The following is a 13,388-nucleotide window of genomic DNA, read 5'->3' as shown; positions in this document are numbered from 1 at the left end:
ACAAAACTCCATGACCTGCTCTGGCTGCCCATCTACACTGTTCAGAGAACTTCATATCTGACTGCACAATTACCCCGAGATCTTTTCCATTTTCCACCTTCCTGAGTGTAGTGCCACACAGTTGGTACATTTCTCTTAGGTTACTACTACCCATATGCAGTACTTTGCATTTGTCAATTTTAAACTTTAATTGCCACTTCTCAGCCTGTCTGCTTAACTTTTCTATATCCTGTTGTAGTAGCACACTCTCTTTACTCATTAACAACCCTGCCAACCTTTGTATCATCTGCAAACCTGGACATTAAGCCTGATATACCTTCATCGATATACTGATAAATACAGAAAACAACAATGGGCCCAGCACCGAACCCTGAGGGACTCCAATAATAACATTATTACACATAGAGCAGTGTCCATTTATTACCACTCTCCCAATCAATCATCCCTTTATCCATTAAAGCAACTTGCCTTAATGCCATACTGCTCCAATTTGTATAGCAGTATTCCATGCACAACAGTATCAAAAGCTTTCCTGAAATTATTTTCCCTGGAACAGAAGTTAAACTAACAGATCTATAATTATTTGTGCCACCCTTTGAACCCCCCCCCCCCCCTTTGTGAATTGGGGATATATTTGCACATCTCCAGTCCATGGATACCTCCCCTGAATCTAAGAATGCTTTCATGATTATAGCTAAGGGTTTGCTAACTTCCCTCGCTGCCTCCATCAATATAACTGGATAGATTCCATCTGCCCTCATGTTTAACTTAAACAACTTATCCGCCATTTTGTTCTCCATTATTACAAAATAATTTAGTTTCATGTTAGAGTTTAGTAAACGTCTGTCCTCCCCTTCCTTATAGAATTCCTCATGTGTGAATGTAGATGGAAAATACTCATTTAGTGAGCTATCTGAGCAGGATCATCAACAGTCACACCACCAACATCAAGTGGACCTATCTGATTTATCTCCTTCCTTCTAGAGTTTACATAAGTAAAGTCTTTGTTGTTTTTCTTTGCATACTTTGCCAAAGATTTCCTGTAATCAGCCTTTGCTTGCCTAACCTTCTTTGTGACTTGATTACAGACTAGCTTATATCTGCCATAGGCTTGTGTCATATGCATCTTACACAATTTTCTTCTCTGCCACAAGCCTCATTAGTTCATCTGACATCCATTTAGTTCTAAATCTTGAACAGCATTTCTTAGTTAGTATCAAAAGCCTAGTAGCTTCCAAGATTAATTTCTTGAAAGCTTCCTATTTAGAATTTGCTGTTTTTTATCATCATCATCAGTTGATCTCACTGTAGCCACCTTACAAAAACACTTTCCTTTACCCTTGATGATACAGGTCACCATCACTAATTCGGTTCCACTGCTAATTCAGACATCATTTCCGCAAACGTAATTTCAAATTTCCCGGGTCGGCACACCAATCTGCCGCTACTGTTTTGGTAGCGTTGGTTGCAGCATCAGCTGCTGGCACAAACTCATTGGCGCAAAAACCCTGGCAAGCCATTCCCACTTGTTTTTCTGCATTTATAATTATAATCTGCTCACATTTAGCCCCAGCCATGGTTCCAATGCATAAAGAAAGTGCCTCTCATGTTGGAAAGAGCAAACACTGTAACGTTGTCCATAATAGATAAAGTTGAACTTCTGAAAAAACTCGACAGCGGTGTGTCTGTGAGAAGTTTAACTCTGCTTAATTGTAAATTCCAGCAATTTCTCTCAGTTCCTCTTATTTTAGTAATTTTCTTTTAGCCATTCTTTTTTAGATTTTTTTTTTTTTTTTTTTTACAACACACTTGTACAAACTTGTGGATAAACACAACACAATAGGATGGATAATACAGTACCCTAACGAACTTGTTTTCACAAAATCTCTAACAATACTGACAAGCTTATTGCGATGTTTGTGAGTTTATTTTATCGTAATTAGTTTTATTGCAGCGCTCGCCGCACATGCAATAAACTAATCACAAACGACCTTCATATGTACGGCATAAAAGCGTCACACATCACACATATGTGACCACGTTGGCCACATATGCGACATAAAAAAATACTTTTTTTTTTTTTTTTAATATTTTAAGCGAAAACAACAACACTGACATTACAATATTTATTTTAGAATTACTAATCAAATTATTTGCTAAATATTTTTTGGCCCCTGGGGAATTTTTTTCTTAAACTAGCTTGGCAGTCAACGTGTTAAAGATAGTGCTATTTCTAAGTCTTGTATAGTAAACAGAGGTTCAATATTGGCATTGTCATATTCAGTGTTTTATTTTATTTCTCTGTACAGATCATTGTACTCAGTCATTAAGCCTATAACACCTTCCTACTCTCATTTTTGGTTCCCAGTGCTTCACACTAAACGAAACTGAGTTTAGTTTAGTGTGAAATCATGTTTAATGTCACACTAAATTGACTCACCATTGTACTGGCCACCCATTAAGTGGCCAGTACAATTAAGTCGATGCACTGCTTTTAGATTTTATGTGCTTCTTAACAAAGAGCATAACCCCCCCCCATCCTTTCTGCATGTATTTGTATTGTACTCCCCATATTCAAAATTCAAATTCTGCATCCCTTATACATGAGTTACACCAAGTCTCTGATATCCCAACAATGTCCACATTTGATGTCTTGACCAGCACTTCAAATCATCAAATTTATTTACTATGCTGCTAGCATCAGTGTACACACACCTGTTCTTAGTAATCTAACATACCCTGTGTGTTTACTTCTTCCATGATGACTCACAGCAGTTCTTGAAATCCGCAGCACTTTGCTATCCAGGCTGCTGCTCGTTCTAATAGAAGCACCGCAAGAATCACTTCACTTTTACCTCTGCCTGTGGCTATTGTCTATCTATTGTGTATCCCTCCCAAGCTAGCAGCTGTGTATCCCTAAGTCTGTGTATCCCTCCCAAGCTAGCAGCCTTTCTGACCCATCCAACACTGCCTCAATAGCATATAATTTTGCATATTTATAACAACTGATACAATAACAATCTATGAAGTGTGGTTTATTTTCTTTCTTTATTCAATGCAAAATTTTCAAAATTTAATTTTTTTAAAATTCATACTGGATTTATGGATATTTTACATAGTTAAAACAGAGCCATTAATTTTGAAATTAAGAGATTTGCATAGTTCAGAGGGGTGTTTATTTGAGGACTCTGCTCAGATAAAATGATGCACAGTGCAGGGCCGTGCCAAGCCGAGCCATTTTAGTACCTGAGGCAAGAATGAAAAATTGCACCCTACTGTTAATTATGGCAACATTGGCAATTATTTAATCTTTCTTTTGGCGCACCTTTCAGCTTTTCACGTGAGACAAGGAGCCTTGTTTGCCTGACTCTTAGCACAGCTCTGGCACAGGGCATCACTTGCTAGTACTTTCATCAACTCCAATCCTGCAATGCAGGCAACGGAGAACTTTGATAAACAGCACTTGATAGTTTTATGCCATTGAACAAGTGCATTGTTCTTAACTGCTGATTAGAAACAAAAATTTTAATAAGTTAATCCAATTTTCCTATATTAACCAGATGTAACAGTTTCATCAATATGTTAGGTTAGTGAAACTATCAACTCATCAGCAACATTGGTAGTGGCAATAGGTAGAACAGATCAGGTATGCAGAAATGACTTCTTCTACACACATACAGGTTCCTTTATTTTGACATAGAGTTTGGCTTTTTTATTGTTATTTTTGTTTGTCATTGGCAAAGTGTATCATTTTGGTAAGTTTTGAAAATATGCTAAAACATACTCAATGAACTCCCTCCCCTATAATTTATGGCAGTAATTTGATTTTTTTCTTTATAATTTTTCAGTGAGAATACTGACTTCATGTTAGCTAAAATGAGATGCTCAGCTGTCATTGAGGATTAGAGAAAGTCAATAACAGCAAACATCAGCTATGTTGCACAACCAATTGTGCAAGATCTATGCAAAGTTTTACATTGAGCAGCATAAAAGGATCACTTTTACTCTTACACTTAAGAGATAACTACACTTTTACACTGTTATTATCACCTTTATTAATGGCATGTCCCAGAACTTCTACCATTTCCTTGGTCACATAAGTTGTTGTGGTTAAAAAGTATGTACCCTTGTTTCTTACTTTCCTTAACCTATCTTATCTTAAAAACAGTTACATCTGGTTAGGTTAGAAAAATGAGGATATGTTAATAATTTTTATTAGCTTATTCCCATTCAATTTTGCCATGTGTTATACATGATGATTTTATTTGCATAGCATTATAGTAATTTATAGCTAATAAAAAAAGCAAAACAAAAACAAATACCTACTTAAGACTAGTTCTTGTGTTGGCTCAGTAAGAGATATTTCATCTGGCTCCAAATAATCCTACAAAATAAGCAATGATCAAAGTGATTCAAAAAATTAATGGTAATTTTTACTATAAAAATATTATGTAGTTAAAGCTATTTAGCACAGCTTATATTTATGAAAAGCAGAGGACTACTTGCATTTGTTTTCTTGGCATTTAGAGCTAGTATTAGTAACAAGATGCAAGGAAACTAACCTATACAGTATCAGCAAAAAAAATTTCTCCATTCCTTTCAATAATTTGTCCAAACCTTCCTTAAATTTATTCAAACCACCCATGTCACAATGTTACTGTTTACTCTTTCACCAAATGCAAATTTCTACATATCTATTCCACAACATTTCTAATTTGAATTTATGCTCCATGTGTACTTCATCTGAGAACAGACAAAAAGATGCCATTAGCATTTAATTTACTTAACCCTTTTACTTAACCCTGATGCCTAGCTTCTAAGAATTGCAATTTATAGAACACATAATGCTAAGGCAGATTATCAGACTTCTTTTAATCTGCCTTTGCCTTCCCAACTCCCTGAGTAACTTCATTATACTTATTGTATGACACTATATCCTCTGAGAACTTATAATTATTCCATGCATTTATCTTCTCTGCCATCAAGCTCAGCAGTTCACCTGTGACCCACTCTGTTCTAAATCTTAAACAATATCCCCTAGTTGATATAAAACTCTTAGTAGCTTCCATGATTACTTCTCTGAACACTTTCCATCTGCATTTATATTTTTCAACAAATCAGTTAGGCCCACTGAAAAAAACTAAAAAATGTCTCAGCCCATTATAATCGTTATGAAACCTTTATGAAATTAAAAAAAAAACACCTTTCCTTTACCCTCAACAGCAGTTATTTCTTCAAACAAATCCTACATTGGCATACTATGATCACTGTGATATAAAGATTCCTTTACTTTAAGGTTCTTAAGGCACCCCACAAAAGAACTGGATGCAGGGAATAGCTTTGATATTATATACTTGGATCTTAGAAAGGCTTTTGATACTGTTGCACATGGAAGACTGCTACACAAATTGGAGCAGTGTGACATTGGAGGCAAATTGCTGCTATGGATAAAGGGGTGGTTGAGGGGGAGAAGACAGAGAGTGGTAATCAATGGACACTGCTCATCATGGACTAATGTTATTAGTGGAGTCTCTCAGGGCTCAGTGTTGGGTCCATTATTGTTTTCTGTATTTATAAATGATATTGATGATGGTATATCAAGCTTAATGTCCAAGTTTGCAGACGATACAAAGGTTGGCAGGGTTGTCAAGGACACTACTGACACTATGCTGCTGCAACAGGATCTGGAAAGGTTGAGCAGATGGGCTGAGAGGTGGCAAATGAAGTTTAACATTGACAAATGTAAAGTACTACACATGGGAAACAGCAACCCCAGAGTAACGTATCAACTCTGTGGTACTACACTGACAGTGGTAGAGAATGAAAGGGACTTGGGGGTGGTTGTGCAGGCAGATATGAAGTTCTCTGAGCAGTGCAGATGGGCTGCAAGAGTAGCTCATGGAGTATTGTCAATGATATACAGGAATTTTTCCAGCAGGGATAAGGAGGTGATTATTCCCTTGTATAAGGCAATGGTCAGGCCACACCTGGAGTAGTATACAGGTCTGGAGGCCTCATTTCAAGAAGGATGTAGAGCTGCTGGAACGAGTACAGAGAAGGGCAACAAGATTAGTGAATGGAACAAAGGGGTGCTCTTACAAAGAAAGGCTTAAGTTTTGCAAATTACAGAGTCTGGAGACTAGGCACCAGCTAGGTGATCTGATAGAGGTGTATAAAGCCTTGAATGGTTTAAGCATGCTCAATGCTGATGGGATTCTTCCTCTAGCTCAGAAAAATCACCTGAGAGGGCATAAATTCAAATTGAGGAAAGACAGATGTAGGATAGACGTGCAGAAATTTGCCTTTAGCCAGCGGGTATTTGGTTGGTGGAACAGACTTCCATCCCTTGTATTGGAGGTTGATAGCCTAAATAAGTTTAAGGCTCAGCTGGACAGGTATTTTGAACGAACAGACGGGTGAAGTGGAAGTGGGGTTTTTTTTTTTTTTTTTGTTTGGCTGATGCTGCATAAGCTTGCTTTCTTGCATCAAATGCCTCTACTAATGCTAATGCATGACAAATCACTGCTGATAACCAGATTAAAAATTTTGCTTTTCTTGTTACCTCTCTGACATAATGGTATAGAAAGCAGTCATCCAGAAATGTTTTGCTACTCAGCGAGCTGCCGACCCATGAGTTCCAACTGAAATCTGGAAAACGACACTGGAAAGTTAAAATTCCCAAAGACATTTTAATTTACTTGACCACTAATATAGCTGTTCATTATATTCATTGCAATCATTTGGCCTATAACAGATTCAAACTCTAAAATTTTGTTTTCTCAGTGTTTATTTCAAAACAGATTGACTCAATAATTACACTGAAAACCTGTTTGCTTATTTCCTATTTGCTGTATTGTTTCAGAGTCTATGTGCTTCTCAACTAAAAGCATCATGCCTCCCTTCCTCTCATCATGTCTCTCCTTTCCATACTCACCATATTCAAATTCTGAATTACCAATATTTGAGAGACACCATGTTTCTGTAATACCTATAATGTCAGCATTTGATGACTTAACCAATATTTCAAACTCAAATTTATTTACAATATGCCTATCATTAGTGTGCAAGCAAGTGAACATGTGCCTATCTGTGTTTTTGAAACTCCTACACAACCCCCCAATCAGGCCTTTTTGAGGACTTGCCTGGCTATTGCATTACTTTAAAATAAATGCCATCCCCAAAAGGTTATTCATCCAATTGTTTAAAAGATAATGCATTACAATGATAGCCTATTAGTGGCCCCTTGTCAGATAGCAAAGTGGCCACTAATGACAATTCCAACACACAAAGAGAGAGGGGGGGAAATGGAAGAGAAGAATGTTTTCAGCCTGCAATACATAAAGAAAAATTTCAAAAAATTATACAATAGCTAAAGCTATTTGGCCTAGTTGTTAAAACATTGTTTAAAAAATAACCTAAAAACACTGTTACATATGATCTGAACTGGTTAGATAGAACAAGTGCCTTTTCCTTTTCAAGAAACAGAGCTCCATGTTTAATTCAGCAATAAAATCATTTTTGTTGTCTCTGTTATTTGCATGATCTAAACTGACTATTTAGATTACACATAACAGGACAACTGGATTTTGATCATACTATCTCCAGATACAACTAGAGGTAAAAACATCACTGCAATGGACAATAAGATACACAGGAATTTTAGGCAACTTTTTTTTTCCAAAAAAAAAAAAAAAAAAAAAAAAAAACTTATGGTCTGGAAAATGTAGTCTTTCTTTTCTCCGGTTTCTTTTCTGCACATCAATAGCCTACTTATTTTTAGTGGTCGCTTTGTTAGTTTCATAACTGCTATCATAGTTTATGTCAATTTACCCCTTCAAAATCCTTTTTTCTCCAATATTTTATTGTTAGGCCCACTGCTTCATCCAAAAATTTCTGATACACATGCTTGACTTTTTACTCATTTTTTGCATCTTTTAGCTTAATTTCAAGAACTGCAATTTTGTTTTTTGCTATTCTTTGCAATTAATACTCCAGCTGCCTTCATTTCCTCAAAATGAAAACAGATGAAAACAAAACTTCATTGCTTTCTAAGCTGCTTCTTTCTTAGTGTATTTCCTTTTCAAGATGCACTATATGACCAAAGGTATATTTGGACATACACTAAGAGTTGCAAAAAAGATCTTTTAATTCAAAACCTAACATATAAAAGGACTATGTTCAGCCTGTATGACAGCCTCAACCAAACTGGGAATACTTTCTACCAACTTCTAGTGGGTGTCAGCTGGAACAGCTGCCAGAACTGGTTGGGGGGTGGGGCCTGAGGCAGCTGGTCCAATTTTTTTTTACATCACTATCCCTAAACCAGCCTTGTATGACATGGAATGTCATCATGATAATGACAGAAAGGACCTATTTCTGTAGTACTGCCATAGTGCATGTAGAACACAGTTATAAAACAATTTCCAAGTAGATTATGAACTTTGTGGTTTTGGACAACCCACAACGTACCATGGCCAACTAGCTAAAACAGTCCCATATGATCAGACTACCTCCAACACTCTCTCTCTGGGCAAATTTCACACCCAAACATGTAGTAACATTGTTTAGCAATATTTGTCATTCCAGAGTACCTTCTATCAGTTTCTGTGGCCTCTTGGACCTTCTCTGTGATGTTTTCCACAGACAATATACATGAATCATATACAACTCTCTTCATGGTTTGAGATATACTCTTTTGAGATTTATTCAAAGATGGTACATCTTTGAATAAATTTCTTTTTTTGTACCAATTTCAATGATTCTTTGGCTCATTTATTTCAACATTTAGTCACATCTTAAATGCATGAATACAGGGTCTGGAATCAACTTGGAGCACACCAGACCACTGTTGTGGTTTGTCCCAGTTTTGTTTATATTGGGCCTATTACTTTATGTAATATTTACATATATTACAATGTATTATTTACATTTTAAATTTTTAAAATTTAATCCGCTGTTATGCTTTCACTTTGTATCCATTTTACTCTTTCCTCCTCATTTCCCCCATCCACTATAATCTTTGCTGTGTTATTTCTTGTGTTTCTTTGGCTTTGTACAAATACTTTCCGCAATTTCAGGCAGCTGGTATAGCACCATCAGACCGTATCAATATTTCTCATATTTTAAAATATGCCAGTTTCTTCAGTGGCTCTTAAATTTCTGTCTGTGGTTTATTAATTTGTTATTTTGAGCCTTTTATATAATTCTTATAAATTTATTTGTTCCATATTTACTTTGCTTTTCCATTTCTTCCTTTTTTTTCCCCTGTATTTGTTTTCGTTTTGTTTTCATTCCTTGCCTTCAGTTAATTTTTTTTTTTTATTATTATTATTACTATTTATATATGTCAAGATGCACATTATTGAGATGTTAAATAACTTTCAGTTAATGGAATGCATTTTTAGCATTCTTAATTTACAGGGTGTACCATTTACTTGGAACCATAAGGTAATGTGGATTTCTTTATGTTGCAGGTGTAACATGAACCAAAAAGATGCAATTGACAAAAGAAGAGAGAGTTGAGATCACATTATTGGTTGGTTCAAAATCAGCAAGGGAGACTGCAGAGGAATTTAATGCTGGCATCATGATTCCATAATGCACAGTTGCATCATATAGTTTCTACAGACAAAGAGGCAGGATCTGTGTTGGAGAAAACCCATTAGAGAACATGCACTGTGACCGACTAGGAGTTTGTTTGTTTGTTATTTGGTTTTTAGGAGCATTAGCAACTAAGGCCATATTGCTCCAGGATATGCGGTGGTCATTCCCTGACCTTTCCGCATCCTCCGTATTTGGTGGTGACGGGCTCGAACCCCGGTCTAATCAAGAAGCGTGTGCTACGCACTGCCGCTCCTTCCCACCTGGCTACGGAGGCGCCCCGACTAGGAGATTAGCAACTTTATTTTGGGAAAGTTTGTGGCAAGTCCCAATAAGTCACTGTGCTGCATATCAAGTGCAACTGGAGTGTCAACAAGCATCAGCAGAATTTTGCATAAAAACAAGTGGCATCCATATAAGATGCAATTGCTGCAGATATTAAATGAAGACGATCCTGATAGGAGGGCTGAGTTCTGTGAGTGGGCCACTGAGGGGGATAACAAAGATCCAGATTTTCTGTCAAAGATTGTTTTCCAATTAGTTATTCAGCGAGGGGAATTCAGCGAGGAGTTATTCAGCGAGGGGAATGCCAGAGGTGTATTCAACTCTAGCAGTAAGCTAGAGAATCTTGTAATAACTGAGAGCAAAGTGGAGGAGAAATTGTTGAAGATAAACACAAGAAAGGCACCTGGGGTGGATGGGATCTATCCAGTTATATTAAAGGAGGCAGCAAAGGAGGTAAGCAAACCCTTAGCCATAATTATGAGAGCTTCCTTGGACTCAGGGGAGGTACCCATTGACTGGAGATGTGCAAATGTGACCCCAATTCACAAAGGGGGATCAAAGGCTGACACAAGTAATTATAGACCTGTGAGTTTAACTTCTGTTCCCGGAAAATTAATGGAGGCACTGGTGAAAGAAGCACTGCAGGATCATCTAGACAAGACTTCAGTTATAGCTAGGACACAGCATGGTTTTGTTAAGGGGAAGTCTTGCCTGACCAATTTGATTGGATACTATGATGCAGTCACAAAAGAACTGGATGCAGGGAATAACTTTGATATTATATACTTGGATCTTAGAAAGGCTTTTGATACTGTTGCACATGGAAGACTGCTGCACAAATTGGAGCAGTGTGGCATTGGAGGCAAGTTGCTGCTATGGATAAAGGGGTGGTTGAGGGGGAGAAGACAGAGAGTGGTAATCAATGGACACTGCTCATCGTGGACTAATGTTATTAGTGGAGTCCCTCAGGGTTCAGTATTGGGGCCTTTATTGTTTTCTGTATTTATAAATGATATTGATGATGGTATATCAGGCTTAATGTCCAAGTTTGCAGACGATACGAAGGTTGGCAGGGTTGTCAAGGACACTACTGACACTATGCTGCTGCAACAGGATTTGGAAAGGTTGAGCAGATGGGCTTCGAGGTGGCAAATGAAGTTTAACATTGACAAATGTAAAGTACTACATATGGGAAACAGCAACCCCAGAGCAACGTATCAACTCTGTGGTACTACACTGACAGTGGTAGAGAATGAAAGGGACCTGGGGGTGGTGGTGCAGGCAGATATGAAGTTCTCTGAGCAGTGCAGACGAGCTGCAAGAGTAGCTCATGGTGTATTGTCAATGATATATAGGAATTTTTCTAGCAGGGATAAGGAGGTGATTATTCCCTTGTATAAGGCAATGGTCAGGCCACACCTAGAGTACTGTATACAGGCCTGGAGGCCTCATTTCAGGAAGGATGTAGAGCTGCTGGAACGAGTACAGAGAAGGGCAACTAGATTGGTGAATGGGACAAAGGGGTTCTCTTACGAAGAAAGGCTTAAGTTTTGCAAATTACAGTGTCTGGAAACTAGGCACCAGCGGGGTGATCTGATAGAGGTGTACAAAGCCTTGAATGGTTTGAGCATGCTCAATGCTGATGGGATTCTTCCTCTAGCTCAGAAAAACCACCTGAGAGGGCATAAATTCAAATTGAGGAAAGACAGATGTAGGATAGATGTGCGGAAATTTGCCTTTAGCCAGCGGGTGGTTGGTGGGTGGAACAGACTTCCATCCCTTGTCGTGGAAGTTGATAGCCTAAATAAGTTTAAGGCTCAGCTGGACAGGTATTTCGAACGAACAGAGGGGTGAAGTGGAAGTGGTTATTTTTATTTATTTATGTTACTTTTTTTTTTTTTTTTTTTTTTTTTTTTTGGCTGATGCTGCATAAGCTTGCTTTCTTGCATCAAATGCCTCTTCTAATGCTAATGCTAATTAGGCTAATTTTTGCATCTCCGGTGAAATAAATGAAGTTTCTGTTATTGGTCAACATACAATCCCCAGTGTACTGACCTCAGCAGGGAACAAGGATGTCCTCGAATAATGGTGTGATGTGGAACATAGAATGATTCAGTCGTGGTCCTCACTTCTTTGAAGAGACAGTCAATAAAAAAAATTATTTGGCAATGCTGGAGTTTCCTCCAGCATTTTGAATGAACAGGGTACATTTCCAGAATGATTTTAGGAGGATGGTATGTCTGCCCATTATGCTGTGACTGTTCATGAATGGTTAGATCAGCAGTTCCTGGATCGCTGAATAGACTTTTTTTTTTTTTTTTTATGTGAACCCCAAACACTAGGTATTAGAACCTATAGTACTTAGTACCGTGCTTGGGTTAATGGATCACTGAATAGACTGAAAGAGGATCACAGGAATGGCCACCAAGATCCCCAGACTTTCCCTCTTGGACTTTTTTTCTGTGGGGCCATTTGAAAATCAAGGTATACTCTGAGAACATAAGCAACCTGGACCACCTGAAACTCCAGAGGTCTGCATGGATAATAATTACAAGTTTTTGAGAGTGGGGCTGCATTGGGTCAAACATTTATGAAAGTGTATCCAAGTAAATGGCTGCTATGTAGAACAAAATCTCACTATGGTTCCATAGTGAGAAACGACATCTCACTATGGTTCCATGTAAATGGTACATCTCAGAGAACACACTTCCATATAAATTTTAAGCACTTCTAAAAAAAATTATGATCAAATACCTTTAAATCAGAACAGCAAGATGATTCACTTTCAGTAAATGAACTGTTTATCTTGGCATCATTTATGCTTTGTTTTGTATTGCTATAAGTCCTCAAAAGATTTCCAGAAATGAGATGGCTAGCAGTACTTTCCTTTGATACTTTCTAAGGAATAAGAAATATTATTTTAAGCGAGTTAAATTTTTCTTTTAAAAAATTTCCAGTGATATATATAATTACTATAATCTTCATTAATTTAAGAAGTTTACATTTTCAGTAAGGCTGTTCGTAAAGAAAACCTGACATATCTCTAAGGGAAAATCTTATATTTTGACTTGAGACCAGCTAACTATAACCTTACATGAAAAGGTCTTTTTAAGAAACTGCTCCAGTTATCAATGGCATTCAAATCTAGACCTTTCAAAATGAATGAAAAGTGGAGTTTACTTTTGTGAATAAATAGTGAGCTGATGTATCCTTGCATTTACAAACACATGTGCATATAGATACACAAGAAACATACACAGCAATAAAATTTTTCTACATAGAAAGGGTTTTTTTTTTTTTTTTTTTTTTATAAATGTAGACATATTTCAAACCTACTTGAAGTTTCTTCATCAGTTAAAATTAAAACAACTTTAACTAACTTTATACCTTTAAGTCCTCCTCTTAGATATCCAAAAAATGGGACAAAAGAATAAAAAAAAAAAAAAAAAAATGGAAACACATACTGGTTTTCTGTTTGACACTTCCAAGTAAGTAATGAAATA

At 37.1% G+C, this 13,388-nt stretch overlaps 1 protein-coding gene across 4 annotated transcripts in view; it reads right to left on the bottom strand.

Moving 5' to 3' along the window:
• The window catches only part of LOC150078211 (uncharacterized), a 446,657-nt gene that overhangs the window by 35,717 nt on the left and 397,552 nt on the right, over positions 1–13,388 (bottom strand). For all 4 annotated transcript variants that reach the window (XM_090385062.1, XM_090385063.1, XM_090385064.1 and 1 more), the window contains 2 exons: positions 12,640–12,783; positions 4,327–4,384 (listed from right to left, as the gene is read on the bottom strand). In XM_090385062.1, the coding sequence (XP_090241188.1) occupies positions 4,327–4,384; positions 12,640–12,783 (202 nt within the window). The remainder of the gene's footprint in view (positions 1–4,326; positions 4,385–12,639; positions 12,784–13,388) is intronic.

Source organism: Mastigoproctus giganteus, chromosome 11, assembly GCF_048544385.1.
Source record: "Mastigoproctus giganteus isolate SK-2022 chromosome 11, ASM4854438v1, whole genome shotgun sequence".
NCBI classification, from domain to species: Eukaryota; Metazoa; Arthropoda; class Arachnida; order Uropygi; family Thelyphonidae; genus Mastigoproctus; species Mastigoproctus giganteus.
Note: the sequence above shows the minus strand (reverse complement) of the source record. Positions and strands in the feature narration are given on the sequence as shown.